The 27,945-nt window shown below is 48.8% G+C and overlaps 2 protein-coding genes across 5 annotated transcripts; one reads left to right on the top strand and one right to left on the bottom strand.

Annotated features, from left to right (window-relative positions):
- Positions 1–28: 28 nt before the first annotated feature.
- LOC125321395 (solute carrier family 25 member 36-like) lies at positions 29–12,797 on the top strand. 4 transcript variants are annotated; one of them, XM_048294171.1, is made up of 7 exons: positions 29–173; positions 8,695–8,871; positions 9,408–9,485; positions 9,785–9,885; positions 10,481–10,547; positions 10,748–11,031; positions 11,133–12,797. In XM_048294171.1, the coding sequence occupies exons 2-7, from the start codon at positions 8,813–8,815 to the stop codon at positions 11,330–11,332; spliced, it is 789 nt and encodes a 262-aa protein (XP_048150128.1). In that variant the 5' UTR covers positions 29–173; positions 8,695–8,812; the 3' UTR covers positions 11,333–12,797. The 4 variants fall into 4 exon arrangements, with proteins under 4 accessions (XP_048150128.1, XP_048150126.1, XP_048150127.1 ...); XM_048294169.1 differs by lacking the exon at positions 29–173 and adding an exon at positions 4,458–4,525; XM_048294170.1 differs by lacking the exon at positions 29–173 and adding an exon at positions 4,569–4,937 and having other exon boundaries at positions 7,007–8,871.
- Positions 12,693–27,945, bottom strand: CLSTN3 (calsyntenin 3). The gene is made up of 18 exons (XM_048294164.1): positions 27,802–27,945; positions 24,960–25,082; positions 23,808–24,003; positions 23,129–23,337; positions 22,673–22,822; positions 21,830–22,015; positions 20,964–21,233; positions 20,569–20,681; positions 20,330–20,492; positions 19,214–19,270; positions 18,277–18,434; positions 17,948–18,096; positions 17,269–17,495; positions 16,003–16,173; positions 15,275–15,420; positions 15,016–15,151; positions 13,421–13,638; positions 12,693–13,336 (listed from the first exon to the last, which is right to left on the bottom strand). The coding sequence occupies exons 1-18, from the start codon at positions 27,884–27,886 to the stop codon at positions 13,166–13,168; spliced, it is 2,928 nt and encodes a 975-aa protein (XP_048150121.1). The 5' UTR covers positions 27,887–27,945; the 3' UTR covers positions 12,693–13,165.

The following is a 27,945-nucleotide window of genomic DNA, read 5'->3' as shown; positions in this document are numbered from 1 at the left end:
AGGGGCAGCGTGCCAGCGCCGCCCGCGCCGCCGCCGGGCCCCGTCCCCGGGACGCGTCCGCCCGGGGGCTGTACGGCCGCCGGCCTCGCCTCGCACTGCTCCCGCAGCTCCGGAGCCGGCTCCCGAGGGATGTGCCCCTCTGCTGGCCGTGAAACGGTGTGGAGATATATATGGTGCGTACTATACACATCTCTTTGTATTCGCGAATATACGTAAATATATACATATATATATTCCATATATATGTGAGATGTGTATGTGTATGCCATGTGTATGGCATGTAGCTATGAGATATGTATGTATGTGTATCTACGAGATATGTATATGGTATGTACCACATACATCTCGTTGTATTTGTGAGTATGCATAAATATATATATTCATCTATATATTCAACGAGGTATATGTGGTATATACACGTATATATGTGTAGATGAGCATATACTGTATTAGCACACGTTTGTCCAGCTGATGGACTGATATTTTACTGTCTGCTCTGGGATCACTAAAATGTTGCAGCTGGCAGCCACAGGTTGAAAGTGCACGCATTTAGCTGAAAAGAATGTGATAGCTTCAGATAAGCCATAGAAATGTCAACTCCTTCTCAGCCTTGATCCTTCCACATCCATGGTTCTAAAGGACAAACCACCTGGAAAATCAGAGCTCATTTGTGTATAGCCTCTAAACGAATAGGAAAGGCACAAAGAGGGGGTTGCATGATGTGTGCTGCCTCCCGTGACATTAGAGTGCTAGAAATAAATTGTTTTCAGAATCAAATCCCATCTTCTCCTTTTCAAAGGAATATGCTCCTCTGCAGAGTCCTCTCCAGATTTGTCAGGTTCACTTCATCTGTCCAAAATGTGACCTCTGGTGCGGTTTTAGACACAATTCTTTGACAGTAGATCTTCCTGCCTGCTCTCCTTACAGCTTTGAAATGCCTATGACATCTACAGCCAGTTCTGTGCTAGCAAGTAGTATGTATTGCTCAACAGGAGTTTCTTTCAAGTTATAAGAATGGGGGCTGGAAATACAACATCCACACCAAACATGTTTGGGGAGCTTTACTTTGGATTGGGTCTTCCTTGGTGCCGTGGACTGCACACCAATTAGTGGTTGACATGCATGAGGTGTGCCGTATGTGCAGCTTAGCACCACCGAAAAGGAATCTCATTTGCACACCAAGACTATCCTGCAGGACAAACCCAAGCCCAGCAAGCAGGGATTACTGGAAGATTCATTGTGAAAGCACACTTCCGGCATCCTGGAAGGCTAAAACAAGACTCGCCTGCTATTACCAAATGCCTGTCCTACATAGGCTCAGTGTGATCAAGGGTTAGCAGGAGCACTTGAAGAGAGAGGGTTGGAGAAGGCTGTGGAGCAGAATCCCAAATTACTTTCAAGAAGAAGACATGGGCAATGCTGCTCCTAAGTAAAACCAATAGACCCCACAAAGACAGGGAGAAGGGGAGTGTAGGCATTGACATAAGGCATGGACAGAAATCCAAAAGCCATCACAGACTGAGCAGTGATGAAGACATGAAGAAGTTTTGATTTATAAACATTTGCAACAAGGTTTTGGGCTAATCAGCCTATACCAGCTTGGCCTTCTGGTTCAGGACAGGGACAGGGAAACACTGCTCTGTACAAAGAGCCCCCACAGCCTGCCAAGGCTGAGCAGCAAGAGCAGCCCCATAGGGAATGTGCCCAGGGTCATCGCTGATGCCTGCAGGGACAAGAAACACTACAGTAAAATGTATCCTCTCTTGTCTTCCCCTCTTTCTCTTTTCCTGGAGAGACAGTTTTCCCTGTTCCTGAGCTGCCTGCAGGCTCACCGAGATTCTTGCAAACAGCACTCATCATTGAACCAGTTCCAACATTGAGCAATCCTTTGATCTGCTGAAAATGTGGTGGTATCGTTTGCACCAGGCTGGAGACAGCCTGTAGGAGGCCTTCAGAAAGCATCTTCTTTAACAAAGTCATAGTTTGCCATTGCTTAAGAGTGAGGCATGGGTGCCCCTTCCACCTGCAGATACAGAAAGACCTCACAGAGCAAGATTTTTGAGGTCTTAGACCCAGCGCAAAGGAGATAGAAGGAAAAGCTGGCCCTTTATCCCTGAGTCCCAAAAGACTGTGATGCAACTGGAAGGACCAGAAGTGGCAGTGGTGGAAGAGCATCCAGGACAACAACAGCTATAGATGTTGGTGGATAAATATCCTGCTGAAGCCACAACTCTTCATGTTTGCAGGCAGAAAGAAAAGGGTCTGATCTAAAGTCAACAGGAAAAGAAGCAGAGTCAATGGACCCCTGCAAGTGAAGTGTAAATAATTTGGCAACAAGAACTAAAATATCAGAAGCCCCCAATAACTCTTGGAGAGATGAGAGAAGCAAACAATACAGCTCCTGAAAAGGCTTGTCCAGGCTCTGCATCCTTCAGCTGTTCTGAATACCAGTAGTCTGCTGGAGGCTGTGGGCCTGTCGGGGACCAGTAAGAAAATGGAGATCTCTGTCTAGCTATTCCCCATCATAACTTTGGGAAATTCATTATTTCTTTCCAAGTGCAGAACTTAGCACATGCTTTTATTAAATGGTGTTCTACACTTTCAGGCTATTTCTGCCATTGATCAAGATCATTTGAATATGAATTTTCTCTGCCCAACTCCTCTCAGGTTAATGTTGCCTGCAAATTTTAATACGCATAATTTTCTAGTCCACTGTATAAATTACTGAGAAAAACACTACTAGCACACTGAAAACAGATCTCTGCAGGAGTCCTTGATACTTCTCTCCAGACAGACAGCATAGCATCAAAAACTAATCTTAGAATTTTCCAATCATCATCAGACTCTCCCAACAGCGATTTCAGTAGATCCAGTTTCCCATGTTTCCTAATGTGCTTATTAAACTGTCAGATGAAACAGAGTAAAAATCCTACTGAAGTCAAAATATTTAACATCTGTTGTTACTTCCTTGCCCACAAGGCCTGTTAGTCTGCCATGAAAGATTGCTTTGGCTTGATTTCTTTTTTTCTTTTTTTTTTTTTTTTTTGCAAGTGGAAAATATGAGTTGTCTATGTAATGTTTATTTGTTCCAGTATTCACAGGGGAAGGCAGCAAAATTACACTGGTTGGCCAGTAATTCATCCGATTTTTTTTTTTAAAATAACAGCCAATGTATTTGGGGTTTTCCAGTCTTCTGAACCTCTCTATTGTCAAGATATCTCAAAGATAATGGCCAGTGGGCCATTCTCTAATTCTCCAACCCTCACAGGATGAAGTTCATCAGCCCTAATTGGTCTGAAAACATTGACTTTGCCTAAGTGCTTAGAAATCTAGAATGACTTTTGCCCCACTTGGAATTGGTGCTATTTAAGATATCCCCCTAGCCACCACCACAGTGAAGGCAAGTGAAAAATGCTTGGAACTTCTAGGTATCTTTAACCAATTACCAATTTCACCAGACAGCCAGTCTTTTTACTGGTCTTCCCCTCATTGCCCAGGTAGTGACAGGCGCTATTGATGAGCTGATAGTTCTGTTCTTTTCCACCACAGGTAAGGTACTCATTTCCTTTTCAAAGTATCTTTGTACTTAATTGGACTCAGTTGTCTCCCTTAATTCCTTCTCCTCTAGACTAAACACTGCAATTTTTTTCAATCTTTCTGCTTGAATGGCCAAGGTAGTTATTCCCCTCTGTGGGTTCACTTCCACATTTTCCTCTGTTGTAGCAGTGTGGTACCCAAACTGGACACAGTCCTGTGTCACTCAGTGCTGTGAGTGATGTCACAGCAGTACAGAGCTGTTCTGACAGCTTGTTTCATCCGACCTGCAGGCTATCCTCCTAAACACATAAACTGATCTGATGTGTGCCTTTTTGGCAACAGCATCATGTTGATGTACATTCTGCTTTTTTTAAGGACGATGATATTCAATGAACTCTGACGCCTTCTGAAACTGCGCATTTGCAAAAGCAACAGAGGATCTTCTGCCCCTGAATATTCCCTTTCTCACACTGCTCCTCCGAACTTCAAAGTCATGGGTCTAATTTATTCAGAGGGTTGGGGTTTTTCTGTGGGGAGCATTGGCCCGTTTTCATATGAACCCAAACATCCGAGGAAGCATCTGTGGTCCCGTGAGCGAGGACGAGAGTCAGGAACGACTTGGCTCTGCTCTTGGACCCATGGCTTTCCCGTGGTGAAAGAAATCAGTTTGCCACCTCTGCCTTGGCTCCCCTACTTGCAAAACAAAGACGAGTTTGTTTAAGTTTGGGGGTCGGTTTGGGGGCTGGGGGCGGGGAGGTGTTGGTTCGTTTCTAGTGAAAGAGCCTGAGCGGCCGGGCCATGGGAGCTGTGTGCATTAGCACCCGCACACCCGCCCGCAGCAGCCCCCGCTGCCCTCGCAGCGCCCCGCCCGCCCCTGCCGGGCGCCTCCTCCTCCGGGCGGGCGGGGGCCAGTGCGGCGGGGCCCGGGCGCGGGCGGCGGCGGGGCCATGTCGCAGCACAGCACGCTGCTCCACCTGCTCGCCGGAGGGTGAGTGGCCCCGAGAGGCGGCCGGGGGCAGGAGGGCGCCCTGGGGCGGGATTCGGGCCGCCGGTGCAGCAGGGAGCCGGGGCAGAGCAGCCCCGCCCTGCCCCGCCAGTGCCCCGCCGTCCTCGCCCGCGCGGGTCCGGATCGGGCTCGGCGCTATGGAGCAGAGGCGGGGTGAATGTCTGGCTCCGCGGCTAGGGAAGACGGAGAGCCTCCCTGGGGGCGCGGGGTTTCATCCAGCCTGAGCTTGCCGGGCACGGGGGACGAGGGAAGGGGGGTGCTGAACGAGAGGCCTCCTCAGCGGGGCAAATGGTGGAGCATCCGTGTGTTCGGGAGGGCGGCCAGCTCTCTCCATCAGCGCGTGGCTGAGATTCCTGTGTGGCTTTTCTGGCTTTAAATAGTGCGGCTGTTTCTGGTGAGTCAGGTGTTTGGATCCCAGCGGTGCCTCTCTGCATTCGAAGCGTGCCCTTGAGCAAGTCATTTCCCACGTGGCGTTTCCCCCTTCCTCTCTTTAAAGTCGCAAAGCAATGAGCTCCAAGTTTATGGTGCCCTAAAGCAGAAGATAATGTGGTCCTCCGGACTTTGCTGAGTAACTGCAGAAGTCCGCTGCTTAGGCAGCCATCTAATCCCTTTCCAAATCCCACCAACCTGCTGGAGTCCGTGTGACAGTGAAGCCTCTGATACAGCATGTACAATAAGGCACATAATTCAATTGCTTTTAATTAGTAAATTTCCAGTTTTCTGCAGCTAATGCAGTTCTTGTGCTATGTCAGTCTTTGCATATGTTTACTTGTCGTCTCTGTTCCCATTTTATTTTGTATATGTTGTTCTCTTTCATTAATGTGTCTTTTGAACTATATAATAATTACATCTTAGACTTTCTTAATATATTTTTATTTCTTAGCTTTCTTCTTAAGCTTTTCTTCGCCCTTTCCCACCATGGTTCCTGAAAAACTGAGAGTTTGGCTAGTGACAAGAATGTCACCAGTGGGAACTTAGTCTGTGTCCTGTCCTCATCCATTAAGCGATACTCTGAATGACAGCTAATTAACACCCTGGGAATAATAACGTGAATAAGACATGAATTAGAAGTTCAGTTCATTGCTGTACTGTATTTAATATTACTGGTTTATGTAATGAAACAAAACAGGGTCTCATTCATGAAGAAACAGTTGTTCACTTTATCTTGCAGTATAAGTTTCGAAAGAAACTTGTGAGAGGTTTGTTCAAAACTAATGCAAGAACATAGTTCTTACCACAGTGTGCAGTTAAACTGTGGGACTCCTGGCCACAGGACAGTAGAGGGTAAAGGCTTCTTACCTGTACAGGAAGCATTTTAAAAAGATGAATGAAAAAGAATATGTTGAAGGCTATTAAAAGCAAGGTAACATTTCCAGCTGAGGAAATCCCTGAGCTGAAAACTGTGGGAAGATGGGAGAGTGCTCTGGAGGTGAGTATTTCTCCTACTTTTCTGTAGATGACCTTTATTTGTTCGTGTCCTAGGCAGAAGCCTGGTTTAACTGCAGGTTTGTCTGACCCAGCATTGCTATTCTTAAATGAAGATCTTCAAGCCATCTCAATTTTTGGCTAGCCTATGTAAGAGCTAACGTGAATTACCAGTAAACCTTGTCACCTCTGTGCATGTGCTTATACACTTTTTAGGTCATTGAAAAAATGTTAACAGTGTCTTTTGTATTTCTCAACTAATCCTCTTTTTCTGTCACCTCAAACTTAACAGTTTTCCATTTAAAATGTGAAAGCAAGATCTAGAGGCAAATACCATTTTCTAAGATAAAATTACCCGCCTTCTCCAATTAGCAGTTTTTGCCACGGCTTTGCTCTGGGAGTACATCCTGTACTCATTTTCAACTGCTGCTCTTCATCCTATTTTGCAGGAATTGCTTTAGTTCCTGCTTCTAGAGTAATGACACACAATTTTCCATTTCTCCTGAAACAGAAGAATTTTGCAGACCTATGTCTTTCACACAGTGTAAGCAGCTGTATCATCATGTAATGCACAGTAATACATCACAGTTGAGATTTCTTCTAGTTTTGAACAACTGGTACGCCTCATTTCCTCAGCTTTAATTTATTGGGGTTCTTTTTTCCTCTTTAGTCTTGCCATTGAGCCATAGTGGCTCAGAGGTCCCCCTTCACCTCAGACTCTCTTTCTGCTGATTAAATGGTCTCCATGATAAGGAGCAACAATTTCTTTAATTGCTATTATTGCTTTTATAATTCTTCTGTATTATCTGTATGTGTCAGTAGCTTCAGGAACTTGATCTCACGAAACTTTTATATATACTGGAAGTCTGGGTTCAAACCCATATCCTGACCATTGCAGGCAGGGACTTCTTGAAGAAATAAGATATTAAGAGAACATTGTATAAACTTTTGCCTCCTTATGCACTATTAGAGAGAAGAATTTTTAGTATACCAAGCAATTGCTTCTCTAAATGTTTTCCTGATGTATTGTTTGCTCAGCTTTTAGATAAGGAGTTGAAACTGCCCTATTCAGACCTTTTAGACCTTGATCTGTCACCACTGTACTCAAATCTCCTCCTGAACTGGAGACTGCACTTCTGGTCAAAAAAACAACAGGCATGTAGGTCTGGAGCCTGTATCAGACAAATTAATAGAATCTGTGGTAAACAACAGGACTGTTGGGCCCCTAAGTGAATCTGGTTTATATGGGAAGAATCAACGTGGCCTTTGTAAAAGGAGACGCTGCCTCATTACAACTCTGCAACTCTGGATTGCTGCGTAGGCTGTGTGTCGGTGTCGGTGCTTGATCAGCTTGTTCACCCACAGGACCTGAGCCTGGATGTTCACTGCTTTGCTGTGTGTTGTCTTCTGAGCAGGAGCTAAATTCTGGAGTCACATCACCAGACTCCCACCACTCATCATATGCCTCCTGAGGGAAATTGCTGCTGATGGACTGCTCTGCAAGTCGTCACCACCACTGTGTACATCTGCCAAGGGCTTGACAAAGCAACATGAGTGTTATGGAATAGCATAGCTAGTTGCTGGCATCACTAGCTGCATAATCTCCTAGCTGCTGTATCTTCAACTCTTGGATGTCAGTCCAATAGGCATCCAAGCCTCTCTCTTTTTTTTTTTTACCCCCCTTCCTGTTGGCAATGATAATGAAGCCCTAGGAGCAAAGGCTGTGGGAATACTGTATATGTGCATTGAGCTGTACAGACTTTCTCAAAATAATTCTTCAGAACTCTCGCCATTTGCTGTCCTGCCTTGTCATATGTAAATCTGATGATACACCTGACTCCTCCCTGATACCTTGTAGTTCTTTGGCTGGCTTTTCTTTCTTTGGAGCAGAGTGAGCTTTTTTTTTAAGCCTCCATCTCTTGTGAAACAAAGCAACTTTGGCTGTAGCAGATGTGAACAATCGTCCATTTGTCAAAGCCTCTTGCATGGCTTACATGCAAATTGATCTCAAAATGGTCTTTCAGGTACAGAGCATCCTCTAGAAGAGCGGAGTTATCAGTCAAAAGATTTAGAGGGGCAGAAGCTGAGAACCAAATGTATCAGTTCTGACTTGCCCCTGGGTGGTAAAAAGGAAAAAAGGGGATATGTGTCCTTTCAGCATTCCTGCGGTGTGACGAGATGATTGATGGAGATGGTTCATGAGTTCCAAAAATAGGTTCTGCCTGCTGAAGGTCAGGGTCCTCTTACATTAAGCAAGCCGGGCTTGGAGAGAGCCTGGCTGTTGGCAGAAAATACAGATCTTGCTTACAGGGCCTTGCAAATGTGGGTCTGACCTAGTTATGGATTAAAGACACACAGGCAAGCTGAGGGGTGGGAGAGCTCTGTGCAGCTGTGGCGAGGTGTGAGCCACGGTGCCTGGTGACCTCAGCAGAAGGCTTTGCAGTGAGGTTGGGCAGCAGAAATGTTTGCTCTGGGGGACTGCTGAGTCCCCATGGACTTGGGACTCTCTGTCTCAAGTACTGAGTAAGGTTTCAGAGTGAGGCTGCCAGATGATGTCCCAAGCTGAGCTGTTACATTAATCAGTGTCAGAGCAGGAGATCATGTGTGGCACAGACTGGGGTACCTAACCTCCTCTCCCAGAGGGGAGAAGTTGTGGACAAGCAGGGTCAGAATTATTGCCCTATTATGGCACAGAGGTCATTCTTAAATGTGCTGCTGTGCCCTAGATGTGGTGGCACAGCTGGAGCCATCCTGACCTGCCCCCTGGAAGTGGTGAAGACACGTCTGCAGTCATCCCAGCTGGCACTGCGGCCTCTGTGCCTCCCAGAGATACAGCTGCCAGGGATGAGTGTGAGGCTGGTGAATCCTACCCCACCATCTCCTGGAGTGCTCCAGTTGCTGAGGTGAGTAGGACAGGTCAGTGTGCCTGTTAGCACCAGGGAGGTGATGGTTTGGTTGTCAGGTGGAGGGGGTGAGGGGGGAGAGAAAGAGAATTGAGCTGAGGCTCTGGAAGCCACAAGTGCAATAGAAAGTTTGATCAGAGCACAGGTACATCTGCTTCTCACTGGTGATCTGTGCTCTGCAAGGCAGCTTTGGGGACTGAGAGAAATTTCTTGGCTAGTGGTTTGATCAGATCCAGAGGGACGGCATAATCAAGAACAGGATGCAATGACTAGTGAAAAGTGTCCCTGCCCACAGCAGGGTAGTTGGAACTAGATGATCTTTAAGGCTACTTCCAACCCAAGCCATGCTATGATTCTATGACTGAAGGAGAGAGGAGAAGTGGCTGGAGAGGAAATGAGAGCAGGGCAGAAAAAGGATAATGTGAGAGGTGAGGAGAGGGTGCTACAAGAAATACTAAAGAACAAAGAAGGAGGAGGAACAGGAGAGCCCCCAGCTTAGTTATTCTGCTGATTTCTCTGTTCATGTCCTTCTGTAGGGCCATCCTTGAGAAGGAAGGCGTGCGGTCCTTGTTCCGTGGTCTGGGTCCAAACCTCGCTGGGGTTGCTCCTTCCCGGTGAGTACTGCTCCATGATGGTGCCTCATGTTGTACACTTTTCAAGGGACCTGTGTCATACCTGTTGCTCCACTTTCTGAAAGCAGTTTGGGCGTTGCGCTCATGTGCCACAGAACCCCTTCATGCAGACATTTTCTGGAGCTTCTGGCCATAGTGTTAAGATGATTGCTGTGGGCCAGGTATAAGTGGTATCTGACAAACCTGTGCTGGGAGTAAGAAAAGTTGGAGCAAGACCCCACAGTAGTGTCTCTGCTCCTCAGAGGGGAGCTGTAACCTCTTCTGTATTTTTTTCCAAGCAGGGCTATATATTTTGCTGCCTATTCTGGTGTTAAGGAGAGGCTTAATACTGTCCTGGTACCGGAGTCCAAGAAAGTACACATGTTAGCAGCAGCCTGTGCAGGTGAGCCTTTTCTGTCTCAAATCAAAGACAAGAGGTCTTTCTGTCTGGAAGTGCCTAAGTGTTTCACTCCTTCTCTATTGCTGCTCTGAAGTTTTCTCCCTCTACATCTGGAGAAGTGAGTTCCTTGGGTAACCAAAATGTTTTCTCATTCTTCATTCCTCTTAGGCTCATCTCTTGAAGTCTAGTCTTTACTCCTTCAGCTGCTATCAGGAGCTCTATTCTGCTGTGAGAGGGAGAAGGCAGTGTGTAATTTAGACCACTCACAGAACCATTTTTCTTGATATAACCCAGTTCTCTAACAAAATCCTCCACTCTTGCAAAATTAGCCCGCTGTTTCCTGCCTCTTTGTAACACCTGGGCCTGTAGTAGGGTTTTGTTGGAGGCAGAGGAGCTAATCACCACTAGACAAAGGCTGGAACAGGGGAGGAGGAGAATCAAATAGTCTGCCCTAAGTATCTCTTCTCAAGGTCATTCTCAAATTGCAAATGCCTGCAGCGTGCCAAGCAGAGCTCAGAGAGCTGATAGATCAGCACCTCTTCACAAACTGTCAGCGTGATGCTGGCACTCACGGTTGTCTTCCTCTTCTGTTCCCCAGGCATTAGCTCAGCCACACTCACCAACCCCATCTGGTTAGTGAAAACCAGGATGCAGCTGCAAGCGAGGTAAGGCAGGGCAGCAGTGCAGAGCCACTCCGTGTCATATCAGGATTGGTTTGGGGGTGGTGGTGGGCAGGGAGAAGTCTGTGATTTCTCATCAGAACTTGGCAAGCCACAGGCTGGGCAAGAGCCTTATGGCTGTGTTCACAACAGCACTGTAGGTCAGGGGTGCAGCATGCTGTCCTAACCCTCTCCCTTCTTTACAGGGTGAAGGGGGAGACGGCCAGCAATGCTCTCCAGTGTGCTATGCACGTGTACCGCACTGAAGGCCTGCGTGGATTTTACCGTGGGGTCACTGCCTCCTATGCTGGAGTGTCAGAGACCATCATACACTTTGTCATCTATGAAGCACTGAAACAGGAGCTGAGGAACAGCCAGCATTCCCATTCCCCAGCACTCACACTTCCACCAAACAACCATGATTTCTTTGGACTAATGGGCGCTGCTGCTGTCTCCAAAACATGTGCTACATGCATTGCCTATCCACACGGTGAGTGGGTCCACTCTCCTTGCTTCTGTTCCCCTTGAGGGGAGATGCCATGCCTGTAGGATGCATCTGCTAATATATAGCTTCCCTTCTTGTCTCTCCAGAGGTCATTCGGACACGGTTGCGAGAGGAAGGGTCACGGTACCGTTCCTTTACACAGACTCTGCAGCTCGTGGTCCGTGAGGAGGGACCCTTGGCTTTATACCGGGGGCTCCTGGCGCACCTGATCCGCCAGATCCCAAACGCGGCCATCATGATGGCTACCTATGAAGTCATCGTACATTTGGCCTCCTCCACCTTGTGAACTGTAGCACTTGGCTGAGGCTGCTGGGGAGGTACAGGGACATTGTGGTCCTGAGACCTGGTCTTTTTCAGTGCTCTGAGAGGTGGTGCTTTCTGTCGCAGGTCAGATCTGGGTCAGGCATTCTCAGGACGCAGCAACTAGTTTGTGCCAAGTTTTTTGCTGAAATGTGCACAATGTAGCCTTTTTTTTCTCTTTCTGGAGACTTGAATTATTCCAGTGCATCAAGGTGTCAGGGCACTGGTTTGACAGTGCCTCTTGTAAATTCCCTTGATGAAACAAGGGTATGGAACTTACTGGGAAGGAGACAAAGCAGGAAGTTTAAGTGTCTTAGCCCCAGCATGTTCACTTCTTTTGGACTGAGTAACAACCGTATGTGGGCACAGCTGGGCATGAAGACAGGCTAGAGCTGAGACATCTGAGAGAACTGCAGCAAGCAGAGATCTTTTGCTGCAACTTTTCATGCCCTCAGAGGGGCTCTTCCACTCTCACCTACTGTACTGCCTTCTTGCCCCTAAGGAGGATTTCTCAACCTTGGCTGCCAACAAATTGCAGAATTTTCCTTTGGGTCCTTCACATGTTGTAGCCATTTCCCAGGCAGCTGACAGGCCCTGTTTGTCTTGCAGCGTCTGAAAAGCCAGACCAGGTAGATCCAGGGAAGAACCACAACCTGCTCTAAAGCACTGTCCTAACAATTCATGCTACTGCTGGGCTCAGAGCCATGCTTTGCTAGTATCTGTTGTGTTTCCATCCCCTCCATTCTCAGCAGAAAGAGGAAGACGTCTCCTTCCCCCAGAAGTGCTGGGGCTGTTCTACAAGCTGGAACCCCTGGTATAAAAAATACTCTATCATACTGATAAAGAAAGCAGAGCAGGTGCAAAGACAGATGAGGCTAAGGAGATTTAGCCTGTTTCTATTGATACACTAAGTGTATGGAAAGAGCCTTATTTATTTTTTTTCCTGTATTCAAGAATTCAGTTTGCTGCACATGCTACATTTGCCTGTGACAGGCTTGAGTGCCTTCTGTTCCTTTGTGGGTCCCTAGCCCCGAGTCCTGGGGAAGGCTACATTGTGTTTACAAAGAGTATTTGTCTCTCAAAAAGGCAGGGGGTAGGGTCGTGAGTGATGTGTTTTTCTTGTTTCATCACATATGCTAAAAAATGTAACTCTTCCCCGAGATAAGGTAGTAATTTCAGTAAATACATGCTCTGGACAAGCTCCAGTTTCACATTAGAGGCTACACTATTTCTTTGTCTGGTTGTAGTGACAAACTGCAGAAGTCCTGAATGTTTTATTTGAAATCCATTTATTTTAAAATCCACTTTGTTTCCTCATCTTTCTTACCTTCATTCATTTAGTATTAGGAGTATTGACAATTTTACAAAGCGACACAAAGCTGCAGTGGTTTGTTGTTTGTTTTTTTTTTTTTTTTTGCATGAAACGAGAATAAACCTCAAATGACAACATTGAAAAAATATACAATATATATATATAATATCTGGGGAGGGGCTGTGAGAAACCCCACTCTGAGCCCTGTGGCTGGCTCTGCCTTTCAGATTTCCGTTCTTTCCGACATCTGCATCACAGTTTGAACTGTGCCACTTTCATGTGTAAGTGCCCTAACACCTGTGTCTGGAGAGCCAGATGGGGGGTCAATAATGTGGGGAATGTCCACAACGAGAATGGCAGAAGATGAAGGAACATGAGAGGCAGAAATGGTAAGTGAGGGAGGAGCACATGTGTACACGGTGGGGGAGGAAAGAAGTTGAAAGTAAGACACCTCCTCCTTCCTGCCATATGTTTCGGGGGGATCCACTGGGCGGGTGTTTAAAGCTCCTAGTAGCGGTGAGAGACGTCACTTTTGCCAATGATGTGCCGGTCATTCATGTCACTGCTGTCCGGGGAGTCGGGTGTCTCCGAGTCGGTGCTGTCCTCATCATCCTCCATGCCCTCGCCAGCTCTGCCCTCCACACTTCCTGCTGCCCTCTCCTGACAGCTCTGGTAGGACTGGGGAGGTGAGACATGGGGTAAGGAGAAGGGTCTGACAACCCAGCTGCCCACCCAGCCCTGGCCACAGTGGCAGCTCCTCACCTCCATGGGGTTGACGATGATGGTGAGGGCCGAGTCGTCCCAGAACATGTCGCTCTCTTTGCCTGCAGTGCTGGTGTGCCCCGACTCGGCAGCCCCAGGGACCTCTTGCCCCACTCCCCGCCGGTGCAGGGAGTGGATGCGCAGGATGCCGAGGATCACCATAAGTGCCAGGAAGCCCACACACACCACGATGATGACAGTGGCAGCACTGGGGACCACTTTGAAGAAAGAAAGCGAGAAGTTGTGTCTAGAGTCTTGTCACAGAAATGTGCATTTCCAACCTGACATGCAGGAACTGAAGTTCCTGGGCAGAGTTCGGGTTTTGGTCTGTGCAGGAACATATCCTGACTTTTCTGTGCCCCTGGGCACAGGCAGTTCCTGTGATGTCAGCCTGGCCTGTAGACTGCACATCTTTATCTGCAGAATTCACCAGAATACGTTGCACAGCATGTATCTGTATCCTGCTCTTAGGAGGGAGAAATGTGTGCTGGGGACAGCCTCTAAAGGCTCGAGGATGATTTTCAGAGGGTGTGATTTCTGTGCAAGCAGTAGAGAAACTAAGAAGCCAAAAGATGCCTTTGTTGCACATGGAGCAAATGTGAATGCTATGATGGACTTCTAATTAGGGCCATGGCACAAGCCTGGCTTCTCCACAGGAGAAAACCTGAAATTCATCTAAGACCCTTAGCCCAACTCCCACGTGTTTGTTTTAGGCCTGTAGACTGAGCTTTAACTCCCCAGACAACCACCTTCCCTACAAAATCTCTCCAGGCCCTCCATGAATTTGCTTATGGTTCTGTTCAGCAGGGACAAGTTTGCTGCTGCCATCAGGCAGAGCTGGGGAAGGGAGAGGCAAAGGCTGGCACATACACAGGCTGCCCCTGCAGTGCCAGCTGCAGGGCTGGACCAGCTTGGGATCAGCTACTGCAGCAAGCTGCAGCAAAAGCTAGCTCAAAGGTGCCTTGTTTGTTCCTTACAACAGGGGACCAAAATGTCTGTAACAAGTCCCAGAGCTTTCACAGCCCAGGAAAAACTGATTGGAATGTGGTCATGCCTGTGGCACAGGGCTACCAGGACAAACAAACATCTAGTCTAGCTTTCAGGCTTCTCTCTCCTCTGTTTTGGGGGCAACAATTCTCCTCTTGTCTATCATCTCCTGTATTTTCCTGCTTTGCTGACCACCACCTACTCCCATGTCTTTTTTTAGAGCAGTGCCAGTCTTGACTCACTTTTCTCTCCTGCTGTTGAAGCTTCTTTCTGAAATTACACAAGCCCACACAGCACCTTTTCAAGGTGCGTGAATGAAGTCAGCTTAGTTTTTCTTTTTAGACCCTCTGCAGTGTAGATTTTAGTCTGCTTCTACACCAAGAAAACAATATCCCACAAGAGGAGGATTGTTGCACCATGCTCTAAAATACAGTTTGACAAAGAGTGCAGTCCACTGGCTAACGACGAGTGGAACAGGACAGTATGATGAGAACCTGATAATGGGTACAGGGAGCCTGAGAGGAATCTTCTGCTACAGGTTCTGCCAGGGTATCAGAAAGTCAGCATCCTGATCTAAAGGAATAAACCCAAAAGGTAGTGTTACATACTTGGGCTGTTGTGGGTGCTTGCCAAACTGTGCCCAGACAGCTCTGCGGGTAAATGATGGCCTCGGTGCACGAACTGCTGGGAGCTCAGAATATGGCTGGGATGAGCGGCTCGGTTCATGCTGTGGAGAACATTCACCTGCAGAAAGACCAGAGTGTGGGGACTCAACCCTGTGTCCATGGCACATTCCATGCATTCCCATGCACCGTGTCCTCTCCGTGCACGAGGAGGAACCTCTGTGTGCATGCATCGGTCCTGTACCTCGACAGTAAACTCATTGCTGGAGTAGCGTCCGTTCATCTCCGTGCAGGACAGGTGAAACTTCCTTTCATAGAGGGCAGCACCGTGGTTGATGTGGTAGGAGACCTGGCGGAGGATCTCCTCGTAAACTGCAATGCTCTCCACGCCTGAGACAAGGAGAGAGGGGTGGGGTGAGGAAGCTCTTGCTCCAAAGTCACCTGGCATCCTAACCCTGCAGCAACTAGAAGCTATAGAGGGATGCAAGGCAATGCTGGGTTCATGAATTTTGGGAAGGGCTTGGACATGGAGCTGGCTGCTAAGGACCTGATGGAATCCCTGCTTGCATCGCGAAAACAAGTGGAAGGGAAGGAGAGCAACAGCCCTCTTACATTCTGGAGAGTACAATAGTGTTGTAGGAGTCCAAAAGCTGTGGGATATGATGTCCTCCAGTCGTGTCATGCAAAATGCTACTGATACCTGAGAACACCAAACCCCAAGGAGTATGTCAGGAGGAGTGATACAAGCCTGGGTGAGAGCTGACACCACGTCCCAGTACTTTGTGCTGGAGGACAAGCCACCTCCCCAAGGAAACGGTCTGGGACTTCCAAAAGCCAGGAGTTCAAGAAGTGGTTACATCTCAGTGTCACCAAGTACACCAACACTTCTCTAACATCAAGTGCTTCTCCCAGATGCCTGACAGGCAGTGACAGAGGCATAACTGGATAGCTGTGACCACGGAGAGGACGTACCTGTGATGGTCAGGTAGGCAGAGGTGTTAACGAGCTCCAGGCCCCGCTGCTGCAGCAGTGCCCCATCCAGGAGCAGGTACTCCCTCTCTGGGTCCAAGTCGTCTCCTACCAATGAGATCTCGCAGCCATCCAGGTTGTGCACAATCTCATCTGACATTCGTGTGTCTGTCACTGAGATGCAAACAGAAAGATGATATGGCCAGAAAGCCAGACAGCCATCAGCGAAGGAAGGAGTTACTCAGAGGGGTACCTGCTTACCTAAGAGTGCTCACATCATATGTAATTACTTCTCCACCTAGCACTGACCTTAAGTAAAATCACTGTCAGTCTAATTACTTGTTGCGGGATGGTTCTAATGACATTATTTATGCACATAATAAAGTCACTTTATTTTGGAACAACATACTATTATCAGTCTGGTTCATGATAACACATCTTGGCTGTAAGGACTTTGTTGACAATGACAGTGTGCAAATTAGGAGCAACGCTCACACACTCCCAGGCCCTGCATGCTTTTGAAAGCTTTTCCCTGTCTCGCACTGCTGGTTACCATGGTTGAGATCTTATCTTCTTTAAAATAGCAACCACATTCAAAAAAACTAACTGCTTTCAGCAGGATTGAGAACAATCTGCTCTTAAGTCAAGGAACTCATCATTGTATGAGGAAAGGCAAAGCTTCTGAACAGAAAAGTAGGAGCAAAAATTCCCATTACCAGAGCAGATATGAAAGAAGCGAATGGACACGTAGAGCATAGACTGCAGAGAAATAATCTGAGCATGATGGGAAGAAATTGAAGAACAGGATTCTGTAGGGTGTGAGGAAACTGACTGGGGAATTCACAGGAATAAGTGATGCAGGAAGAGATGGAAGGGAGCAAGAAGTAGGGAATGAGCAGAAGAGAAGGAAGTAGGATGAGACTAAGTAAGTGCAGGAGTAGAGAGAGTAACAGGCAGGACATCCATCCAGCGCTGGATTCAATAAAGGGAAATGTAGGTAAAATGTAAAAGGGATTAGGAATGAGCAGCCTGGGAAAGAATTAGGAGAGAGTGAGGCAAAGGAACTGAGTGGATAGAAAAAGTACAGGGAGGAGCAGAAAGGGATAAGAGCTGATTAGCCTACATATTGACAGACAATGTGCCTTGCTTCTAAATTTGTAAACTCTCTCTTTTGGGTGTAATTATAGGGGCTCTACTTCCTCTGCAGGACTGCAACTCTTGTAGGTTTTTCCAGTTTGTCTCTTACAAATTGCTCTGTACTCCACTCACCAGTACCGTGCCAGTTCTCATCCTTTTTGGCCTCCACCTGGTGAGAAATAGAGCAGGTGATCTGGAGGTTGGGGAACAGGGGAATTCCTTCCGGAGCCTCAAAGTCTGACGCAGGATGAGCAAAGTGGGCATTGCCACTCAGCAGGATCTGGGGGGCATCAGGCTGTAGCACCACAACGTAGCCTTCCACATCAGGAATGGAGACACAGGACTCCTCACTGAAACACCTGAAGGAGAGCAGTTCAGAAAACATCAGTTGGCCCAAGTTTCCAACAACAACATTATAAAAGAACACCTCCTGCCCATTACTTCCAGGGAAGGGAATATCCTTTTTCCAGCAGTCTTCCTAAAGCTCTCCTACAGCCTGCTGGGCAAGGCAGAGATGTGTGGTAGGAGTGACACCACTGGGTTTCCAGTGACTTGGTCACACCAGCAAACACAGTGGTCACACCTCTGTGAGTGGAGGCAGAAGTTCTGCAAAGGCACTAGGAACCAATACTACAGTATCCATTTGGATATTGGATAATTTAACATTTATTTTCAGGAAGACTTTTACCCATTTTGAGACCATCTTAAAAAACAAGTATTTTAAAATACAAGGTGAGTGGGTGTAACTTTAGTCAAAAGAGAGGCAACCCTCTTGCTGAACTGAGCCAGAGGCGCTGCTTTGCCCACTCACTTGACAGCAGTGGTGAGCCTGAGTGGCCGGACACCGGGGGTAGCAAAGCGCAGTGAATTCATGTAAGCCACGTGCTGGATTGCATGGTTGAAGGTTTCCACGTCATCACCCTCCAAGGTGAGCAGGGACTGAGAGGGGTTCACATGAACCTAGAGGTAGAAGAGAAGAAAACACTCAGGTTCCTTGGCAAATGACAGGAGTCCAGGCTGAGAGAGACACAAAGGAGAAAGGCAGGGAGCTGTCTGAGGTGGGGAGCAGGCAAAGTCCTGGGAAGCAAGGCTGGGGAGGAGAGTGGAGGAGACCCATGCAAGCTGAGCAGATGGGCATACCTTCATCCCTTTGCCCAGACTGTCGAAGTCACTGTAATCAAGCCCCTCACGGCAGGCATACAGGCATTCAATAACCTCCCGGCTCTCCAAGCTACCAGGGCGCACAGTGAAGCCAGCCAAGTAACCATGGAAGTAGTGGTGTATCGACAGAGGATCTCCTGAGGGAAACATGGGAGGTGGAGGGTGTGAGAGACATGGCGAGGAAGAGAGCAAAACCACAAAAGCAACAGTGTGAGGGCCACACAGAGGTAACGGAGGTAGAGGGAAACAGAGAGGGGCACGGGGCATGGAAAAGCCCAGACAACAAAAGCAACAATGTGAAGGTCATACAGAAGTTAAGGCAGGTACAGAGGGACAGAGGGTTGCACAGGATATGGAAAAGCAAAGACAACAAGAAGACAGGGGATGCTGAAGCAAGATGACAATTTTTGAAAAAGATGGGGGAAAGCGAGAAAAACAGACCAACAAAAAGACAAGGGCAGTGAACAGTGGGTAGCACAGAGAAGGTTCTGTCAAACTGCTGAATGCCAGATGGAAACAATTTCTTGTCCCCTTCTCACTCTGCTTCCTGTGAGGGCTTGTAAAAGAAACTACACATTCCACAGATCGTTAGGGATGAGGTGACATCTCCTGATGTCTCTAATGGCTATTGTGTTCTTCAGAGACCAGCTTTAATGATCAGGCATGAGGACTCTTTTCTCCACACGAAAAGCATACTCCATCACTCAAAGCAGGCTGCAGTCCTTCCATCATTCTTTTCATGCTCCAGAGGTACCAAGGTATCAAGGACCAATCTGCCAAATAAGGGGTTTCCTCCCAGGGGGGTGGGAGGTGGCAGGACAGGACTGGGGAAGCTGTATGAGGAAGGCACCATGCAAGAAGTGATAGTCATGCACAGTCAAGAGAGGAAGAGACCCATCTTCTTCCTTTTCCCTACCTTGCACAGAATCGGTGGAGTTCTCACTTCCTTTGATTTTCTCTCTGTTTTTCTCCTCTGCAAAAGGAGAACATCCGGATGAGCAATAAGGCATTGGAAGATGGTAGTTACAGGGTCAGGCAAGTATCTATACAAGTGCCTGTATCAGCCAGTCCACAAGCACAGCTCTGTGACAAGCAGTGCACCCTTCAGCCCTAGAGGCAGCACATCACAGATGACAGAGGGCAGAGTTCCTCTCATGAAGCAGATGGTGAGACTGTAGGACGAGTAGCTGACTTAAGGCAGAAACTATAGTGTTTGGAGTTTTTTAATCCTTTCCCAGTGTTACCTATTTTGGGAATTAGCCATGTTCCCAACAAGCTACGTTCTCAACATCCCTTAGAAACTCAGCTGCAGGAGAAGGTCCCAGGCTGACCAATATTTGTTGTCTGCAAAACACCAATCAAGAGAGCACAGAGCTGTGGGAAGATCTCTGACCTCAGAGAAGCAGCAGTACAGCAAATATTTGATCTTGCTAGAAACTTCCGCCAGAGCGAAGGCAAGCAGGAGGCGAATTCCTTTCGGTCTGTCCTGCTTCAGTCTTGCAGGAGAACTGAAGGATCTGAGAAATGCAGCCTTGCATCTCCACAGAACACATTTTAATCTGGTAGTGGCCTAACTTTGTTCCTAATCTGATTTTTGTCTTTCAACCCAATTCTTGTACAGAAAGATTTGTGACTACTTCATATAGATCCTCAAGACAGAGAAATCCCCATCAATACAGTCAGCAGCATAAATAGTACTGCCTGCTTTCTGGGGAAGGGCTTTGATAGAAATGCCAGTGCCTGAATGAGGTACAAAGTTTCAACTTTCCCCTGCCTGAAAACTGGTTAGCCATTGCATATTCCATGGTTGTTGTCCAGGAAGCTGTCAGTGACACTTGTCCCTGAGCTGTTATTACCTTGGTCCACGAGGAAGGAAGGAGCCACACTGGCTTTGGTGCCAAGGAGGCAAGATGGCTGCAGTGTGGTTTGCATCATTTAGTATTGGGTGGTGTATCTTTCATCTCCTCTGGGTCTCCCTCCACCCCCTCTTTTCCCACATGGGAAGAGCACGGTTTGGGGAGTGGGCACTCACCAGTCCAGCAGGCCCCGATCATGATCGAGGGCTCCGGCCGTGGGGGGTGGATGAGGCCGTTGTCGTGGATCAGGGCAGGGTCGTAGGAGACGCCATCCACGTAAAGCGTGACCGTGGGGAACTCCAGGTTGAGGGCATAATGGTGCCACTCATCATCACAGACCTACGGCAGACAGCAGAGCATGGGATCAGCAAAGGGCAGGAGAAGGGACACGGGGAGGAGGCAAACCCTTCCTCACCTGCTCAAGCTTCCAGAGGAATTTCACAGGCCTTGCACTTTCCAACAATGGCCAGTAGAGGAAAGAAATCCGGCAGCCATGCACAGCCAGAGAGTAGTGCGAGTAGCCATCCTCTGCCAGGGACAAGCACAGGAGTTACATGAGCACTCCAAGCAGTCCCAGTAGCCAGAACCCAGAAGCCCACGCTGCCATGCATGACTGGCACTCAGCATCACGTGCTCACAGGAGGCTTGAGCACTCCCAGAAAAAGGGGCACCTAAAGCTGTGTTCCTAAGGAGGCACCCCTGCCCAAGTCCTGCTTTGGAACACCAGAGATTTACCCCTGCAGGGACAATCCCTTCTAAGGAGTTAAGAGGCAGTGGGCAGCGGTGTCACCACCCCAGGAGAAGTCTCACCACTCTGCACTGTACTGCAGATCACCGTCTCCTCTTCCCGCCTGCCTTTGCCAGGCACCACGGCATGCTTCATCCACACTGACAGGGTGAAGTGGTCACTCAGCCCCTCGTGGCCATTTGGTCCATTCACCAGAGGCACCTGGGCAGCCTGGCTGCCATTGAACCAGTAGATGAGGCTGCTGTCCTGGCTGTAGTGCACCGAGAGCCGCGCCGTCCAGTTTGCTGTGGGGCTAGGCACTGGCAGCAGGTCAATCTCTCCTGAGGCAGCGCCTACCAAGAAGGGAAGGAGTCAGGAATGTTGGCATGGGAAAATAAGGAGCCTGAGAATTGGGGATCAGATGAAATGGGCACTGGAAGCCTCATTTTAATATCTCGGTGCCCAGGGAGAGGAGGAGTTGCCTAAAGGCCTTCTCCTATCTGGAGAAGGGTGGTGACTTTTTGTTCAGTGCTGAGGGAAGTCCCACAGACTCTGCATACTGGGACAATGCACAGAAATCTCTGCCTTCCCAGCAAGGAAAGCACAAGTAGCTCCTTATAAAACTAGAAAGTTGTGGAAGTGTTCAGTGCCAGGTTGGACGGGACTCTGGAAGGTGTCCCTGTCTCCGGCAGGGATGTTGGAACTAGAGGATCTTTAAGGTTCCTTCCAGCCCAAACCATTCCACGATTCCATGAGATGTGGGCAGGAACACCCATTGCCCCTCAATGCAACACCCAAGCTCGGTGTCCTCCCACCCGAGTGACCACAGGAGACATGAGGAATGTGTCCCCCAGCTATGTGAGGCACAGCTACCACTGTGAACCCCTCCAAATGGAGGGGCAGGGTTCTGTGCCACAGCCGCCCTCAGCCCAGGAAAGAACCAATTCACCACAGAGTTTGCGCAGTGACTTCTCGGAGTAGTTATCCCGGTCACAGCCCTTGGCCACGTGGTTTGTCTGCAGCTCCACCGTGGCCTGGATATTCCACAGTGGCTCATCACAGGTCTCCAGGTGAATGGTGGGGAAGAGCGCGAGGCTGCCTGCACCAGGGGTGTACTCAATCCTTTTGTTCCAGCCTAATGGGAAGGAGTGAAGGAGAGGGATTAGGAACTGCCAAGGACACAGGGCCAGAACACCTGGCATACACACAAGTGGCATCTATGGACTAGTCCAAATTTTTGGCCCTTTCCACATTGGAAATACAGCTTTATGCAGCTGGCACCAGTGCATGGAAGATTTCCTAGAAGCACAGAGTCCAAGGTCCCAGCTTCTACAGCTAATACTGGTGTGTCATCACTCTGTGGTTGGACAGCCTCTTTTATCAGGCAGAGCAGGTATTTAGCTGTGTTGATTTCCCCTTAATTCTAATTGATTAAGGTGAACCTGCACCTTTTCCACCACCACTGGAAAAGCCAAATATCCTCAAGAGCAGCAGCCCCAAAAACAGTCTTTGTTGAATACGGTCTATGAGCCTTATCAAACGCATGGTAGTTCACAGTAATTCAAGGAACAATTTTCCAATGTCAGAATTTACCTTTCAGTGGCTTTGCAACAGACTTAGACATCTACTGCATCCCCTGATGGGATGGGCTGGTGCCAGAACTGAACCATATATATGGGCATACAGATTTATATGTGTATGCCCATATACACAAATATGTGTGATGAGTGGGACTGAGTAGTAGCTGAGCAAAAGAGAAGGGAAGAGATAACTGTGTTTGGAGGTTTCATACCCTGCCAGCTGGGCTTGCACGTGGGTTTCACCTGGATTTCCACTTCAGCATCATCAGATGCCCTCTTCTTCCCACAGTCATAGGCTGTCACTGTGAATTTGTAGACCCGATCTGCACTGTACTGCAGCTTCTCCGTGTTCTCAATGTTCCCTGGTTTGCAAAACAAAGAGATCAAGGTAGAGGACAAGCAGTCTCCTCAAAGACATTCCTTCTAAAAATCACTCATATCTTTGATCAATGACAAAAACAACCAAAAAGGAGTTGAGTCACCCTGCCCAGTGTCACTCTGTAACAAGTTACAGCACCTCACAAAATGGATGCTGCTGCTCTCACCAGCACAGATCAGCAGTGCTGGAAAATTTATATAGCACAGCTCTGCCTTCAAATGCGGCTGGCAGAGAAGGAGCAGAGCAGGAAAACAGGAGTGATGTGCACATGGTGGGTGAGGATTCTTACCGTCATTGTCAATGAGAAAGGGAATATTGGGGGTCAGGATCTCATAGTAGCAGATCTGGCTGTACTGCGGGGAGCAGTCCCCATCGATGGCCTCCACCCGCAAGATGCGGTCATACAGCTTTCCCTCCGTCACTGCCACGCGATACAGCTTTTCCACAAAGACGGGAGCAAACTCATTCACATCGTTTACTCGAACGTGCACTGTGGCCCTGATGCAGAGAGACATCACTAAGAACCGATGGGCTGATTAGGAGCCATGCACCACCTAAATCTCAGAGTAAGTCATTCCTTTAAAGTGCACCACTCTCATTTCCTGCTGCCAAAAGCAAGGACAAGGAAAGACACCTTGATTTCCGTGCAGCAATGCTGTCACACAGGTGCTTGGACAATGGTTTCCAACCACTCAGAAAGAGCAAAAGCAATAATAATGCAATCTGGACCTCCTACCTACATGCAGCACCACTCTTAGACACTGCTGTCAAACAGCCCTCGTTTCTGTATTCACTCATGTGACAGTCAGTGAACATTTCTCTTTGGGTCTTCTTAACATGTTGAGTTACAATATCATGGCTAGAGAAGAATACTTCTGGCTAAAGGAAGTGTTTCCACAGCAATTTTCCTTTGCACTTTTGTGACAGATCACATTTTGTAGCAGGCAGCAATGTCTGCATGAACTTACTTGTGTGATTTTTTGGTATTTGCTCCATCAGGTCCCTCTCCACAGTCATAGGCCTGGATGGTGAATGTGTGCTCCTTATGTGCTTCACAATCCACTGGCTCCTTGGCCCGGATCAGCCCCTCTCCTGTAGCTTTGTCCAGGATCACAGCTTCAAAAGGTACCCCTGACCCATGGATCCTGAAGCCACAGATTTCACCTAGTACACACAAAAACAGAGAGGAAGGGGGGAAAGAAAAGGACTATGGAAAGCACATTACACCCCTTGCCTTCCTTTCCCATATTTTCTTCCTTTTTAACTCACACTTCCCATTCCCCCTCATTATCATCCTTCATTTTGAGCAGTTTTTGGTTCCCTAGGAGTTCCTCTTGCTATCCCTTACAGCCATTAATGGTGCAGATTGCCATCTACTGGAGACTGCTCCCACGGCAAGGAGTCCTGACCAGCATCACAAAAGATTGGAGGTTACAAGGCTCAAGCTACGTTTATTAGTGCCACAGTGCTGAAGGAGCACCTTATGTCTCCTCCTCATCCCTCAGGGAGGCAAAACAGGCCATATACTGCAGATAGACAGCCAGAGCATGAAGATCCATGATGTCTCATCCACCCACACACGCAGGATGCGCAGAGTACCGCAGGGAACTGCAGATAGGGTCACCTAAATCCTAAAATTCAGCTCACAGGGACCACATTTACTCTCCCAAAGCTGAGGAAGAATGCGTGAGGGAACTGCAGGCACGGCCTAAGTAAGCACTAGGACTACAACCACTTAAAGTGTCGTCTGTTGTTCCAGGGATTTGTGCTCACTGTGAGGGGACGTAGCACTGCCAAGGAAGTGTGCCCTACCAGCTTTCTCCAGGGCTCACAGACACAGCGCTGTGCATGTGATCTTTGGAAATAGCAGAACTGCGTCAAAAAGTAGCTGGCTCCACCCTCAGTTTCTCTCCCTAAGGAAACAGCTCACAGCATCCTAAATCAAGCTGTGCCCAAATTGCCTCCAGACTTCACTAGGGACCTCCTCCGGAACAAGGTTTGGAGGTGATCATTTCCTGAAGAGGGGTAGGATCCAGCACAGGAATGAATGTCACTGTGTCCCTGCCTCTCCATAAGTCTGTCCCTGCCTTCCACCCTTCCCAGAGCAGTTCCCCACCTACCTGCATAGCGCAGTGGGGCATCTTTGTCCAGGGCGAACAGCGGCGGGTTGAGCAGGACAGTGTTGTCATTCTCCATGACAATGCCCTGATACTCGGCTTCAATCCATGGCTTGTGCTTGTTTGCTGAGGCAGGTTTGGGGTAAGGGATGGAGGACAGGAATGTGTTAGCCACCAATTGCAGATTCAGTAGGAAAAGAGAAGAATTTCATCCCCGGGCAAGTAACAACCACCGCTCACCACCTTCTTCTCTAGAAATAAAAACGTCTAAAACAGGCTAGGAGAAAAAAGTTATCTTTATTTAGTTGTACTCATGGGACACCTCATCAGAAACAATGTGTTCCTCCTTGTGTCCTCATTACTTATTAGAAATACGTGGAGAGATGTCTGGGTGCCCAGAAAAGCTGGAGCAGTTAAAAAAAAAAGTGAACTCAAGAGGCAGAAGTAGCCTCAGCCTGGAGACAGATTCCAAATGCTAAACCCTTTAGCTCAATGAAGCCGTAATGAAAAGATCCAGCCTACATCTTCTCTTGGGGTGTTCCCAGGGGACAAGTCTTGCGTGCAGCTGTTATCACCTGTGCCTTGCACCCTCTAGACTAAGGCCCAGGACCTACACACAGACGCCCAGGTACACCTTCAGTCAGCCATCCCATGCACGTAACGACCTATTCTGAGAGTCCCTTGCTCCTTCCTTCCCCACTCCATGGTGAGCACCATATTCCTTCGGCCCCTCCTTGCTAATCCCGTTGGCTGGAGCCCAGCCAGGCTTGGCATGGAGGCAGCAGCCAGCAGGAGGCTCTGAAAAATGTCACAGGCCCAGAAATAGCAAATTAATCTTTATCACACAGGCTCCGGGGTAAGGAAAGGGAGAAATAAAGGGGTGAGGGGGAGGGAAGGGGAGGGGAGGGGATAGGAGGTGAGAGAGAAAAAAAATCATTACAAACTACGAACCCCTCCCCCATGCCCACTCCCTGCCAAATGGGCCTCAGAGATTATATTACATGGCCTAGTTACAACCCCCATTCCCAGATAATCCCCCACTCTCCCACCCCCTGGAGACCAAGATTTATTACAACCCAGCAGTACTTTGAGCACAGCATGGCTCAGAGCTGGTGGGGAGTAGGATACAGAGCCATTCCCCTCAAGGGCTAATTCCAGTAAGAGCCATTCCAATATGTTAAATCCATCCTCTGCAGCACAGTGTCCTCTGGAAGGCCATACTGGCATGGCCTCGTGTTGACTCAAAAGGGGCAGCATCCGGTGCAACCAAGCATTTGTGCATTTCGGGGCCAAGGGTTGCTGCCAGGGGTGGCTGGTGGGCCAGCAGGCAGGCTGACAGGTCAGCAAGGGGATGCCCCAGCAGGGCAGAGCGGGCAGAGCCAGCCTGGCATGGCAGCGAAGAGCGTGGGTTGGCACTTCTCCACCACTGTATTGATTGAGATTATAAAGCATTGCGTAGGAAATCCAGAGAAGCATCCATCCTGCTCAGTATGCAGGTGGAATCCTCCCTGTGTGCAAGTGCCCGCGTCTCCCCCTGCCCCTCCATTGTCCCCACCGGATTCCATTCTGTTCTGGCTCTATCCATGCGCCACACCACCGAGGTGGGGATCCAGAGCTATAAATGCCAAATGTGCCCTGTTGCTGGGGTAACAAGCTGATGGTACAGAGATAAATCCTTTGCTGCATCCACCTGCAACTTGGGAATCACCAATCTGATTTCTTGGGAAATGAGTTGTTGGAGAAGAGAAAAACATTTTAGGAATATTTTTAGGATACAGACTCCTACCAGGATACAGACTCCTACCAGCTTCAACAAAGCTCCCGTCAATCTAATATAATTTGCCAAAGGTGGGTAGATGTTTCCGAGTGCAAATTCACAAAGCAGAGGGAAAATCCAGAGCATGAGGGGCCCTTCCTTGCCACCAGGCCCCATGGAAGCAGAGCAGAACAAATAAATGCCCCAGCCAATGTCAGGGTACACACAGCTCTGCGGTGCACCCGCCCCGTAGCCCTGACTCTTCCAAGGCACAGAAAGCACCCTAAGGTGTCACATTCCCCGATGACCCCAGAGTCCCTCAAATGTTTACAGATTTTCCCAGCCTGTCAGATCACCAACACACTTACTGCCCTCAGATGAATCTCTCGTGCTTGTCACTACAGCCACAGATCTAGAAACCTACATCTTTCTCCACCACCCTATGTGCTCAATGAACATCTGCATTCCGAACATTACAGCTGTAGCGCTGGGGTAGTTTGGGGGTCTTTTATCTTTATCACATAAAATACACAAAAGCAACCTGCATCATTAACGCAGAACTATACAACAGTTCCTACAGACAGATTGTAGATGGATGAACTAGGACTGGAAGATGGAGATAGGGAACGTGTTTTATGAACTGCAGGGCTCTGTGGAGAAACAACACAATCTCTCTCAGCATGCTAGGGAAGGGATGGGAATGTAAATCCACCCAGCGATAACTAAACAAAAGCAAGACAAGTGGGTGGAAAACGGGAAAACGCGAGGGGAGCGCTGAGAGACGAAAGAATGGAGAAAAAAGCGGTGGTAGGATGACAGATGGACAAAGTAGAGAATGGGGATAGGATGGCATGAGGGCGCCCGAAGGGGCGAAGAAAGCCGGGGCCGCCGGGGACCGCGGAGATGCCCCGACGAAAACGTGCCGGGCGAAGGCGGCGAGCAGCGCGGAGCCGCACCGCCACCGCGGGACCGGACGGACGAGCCGCGGCCGACGTGTCCCTCCAGAGCCCCTCCGCGGGGGCAGCCGGGGGGTCCCAGCGGAGCGCCCGCCGCCGCCCGGGACCGTGCCCGCGGCGCTCCGCCGCTCACCTTTGTTGGAGGCGCTGCCGGGCAGCGCAGCGCAGAGGCAGAGCAGAGGGAGAAGGACGGCGGCGCGGGGCCGAGGGTCGCCCATCGCGGCGGCGGCGGCGGGTCCCGGCAGGACCCACGCCCTCGCTCCCACGGCGGCGGCGC

The sequence above is a fragment of the Corvus hawaiiensis genome, chromosome 2, assembly GCF_020740725.1.
Source record: "Corvus hawaiiensis isolate bCorHaw1 chromosome 2, bCorHaw1.pri.cur, whole genome shotgun sequence".
NCBI lineage: Eukaryota > Metazoa > Chordata > Aves > Passeriformes > Corvidae > Corvus > Corvus hawaiiensis.
This window is presented reverse-complemented; position numbering and strand designations above follow the sequence as displayed.

Excerpts from the sequence above, each read along its gene's own strand:
- LOC125321395 (XM_048294169.1), top strand. The coding sequence starts at position 4,485 with ATGTCGCAGCACAGCACGCTGCTCCACCTGCTCGCCGGAGG. Across the intron at positions 4,526-8,694 it reads CTCCACCTGCTCGCCGGAGG|ATGTGGTGGCACAGCTGGAG; the intron begins GTGAGTGGCCCC and ends GCTGTGCCCTAG. Across the intron at positions 10,548-10,747 it reads AGGATGCAGCTGCAAGCGAG|GGTGAAGGGGGAGACGGCCA; the intron begins GTAAGGCAGGGC and ends CCTTCTTTACAG.
- CLSTN3 (XM_048294164.1), bottom strand. The coding sequence starts at position 27,886 with ATGGGCGACCCTCGGCCCCGCGCCGCCGTCCTTCTCCCTCTGCTCTGC. Across the intron at positions 15,421-16,002 it reads TGCCTACCTGACCATCACAG|GCGTGGAGAGCATTGCAGTT; the intron begins GTACGTCCTCTC and ends TCCTTGTCTCAG. Across the intron at positions 13,337-13,420 it reads TCATCGTCAACCCCATGGAG|TCCTACCAGAGCTGTCAGGA; the intron begins GTGAGGAGCTGC and ends TCACCTCCCCAG.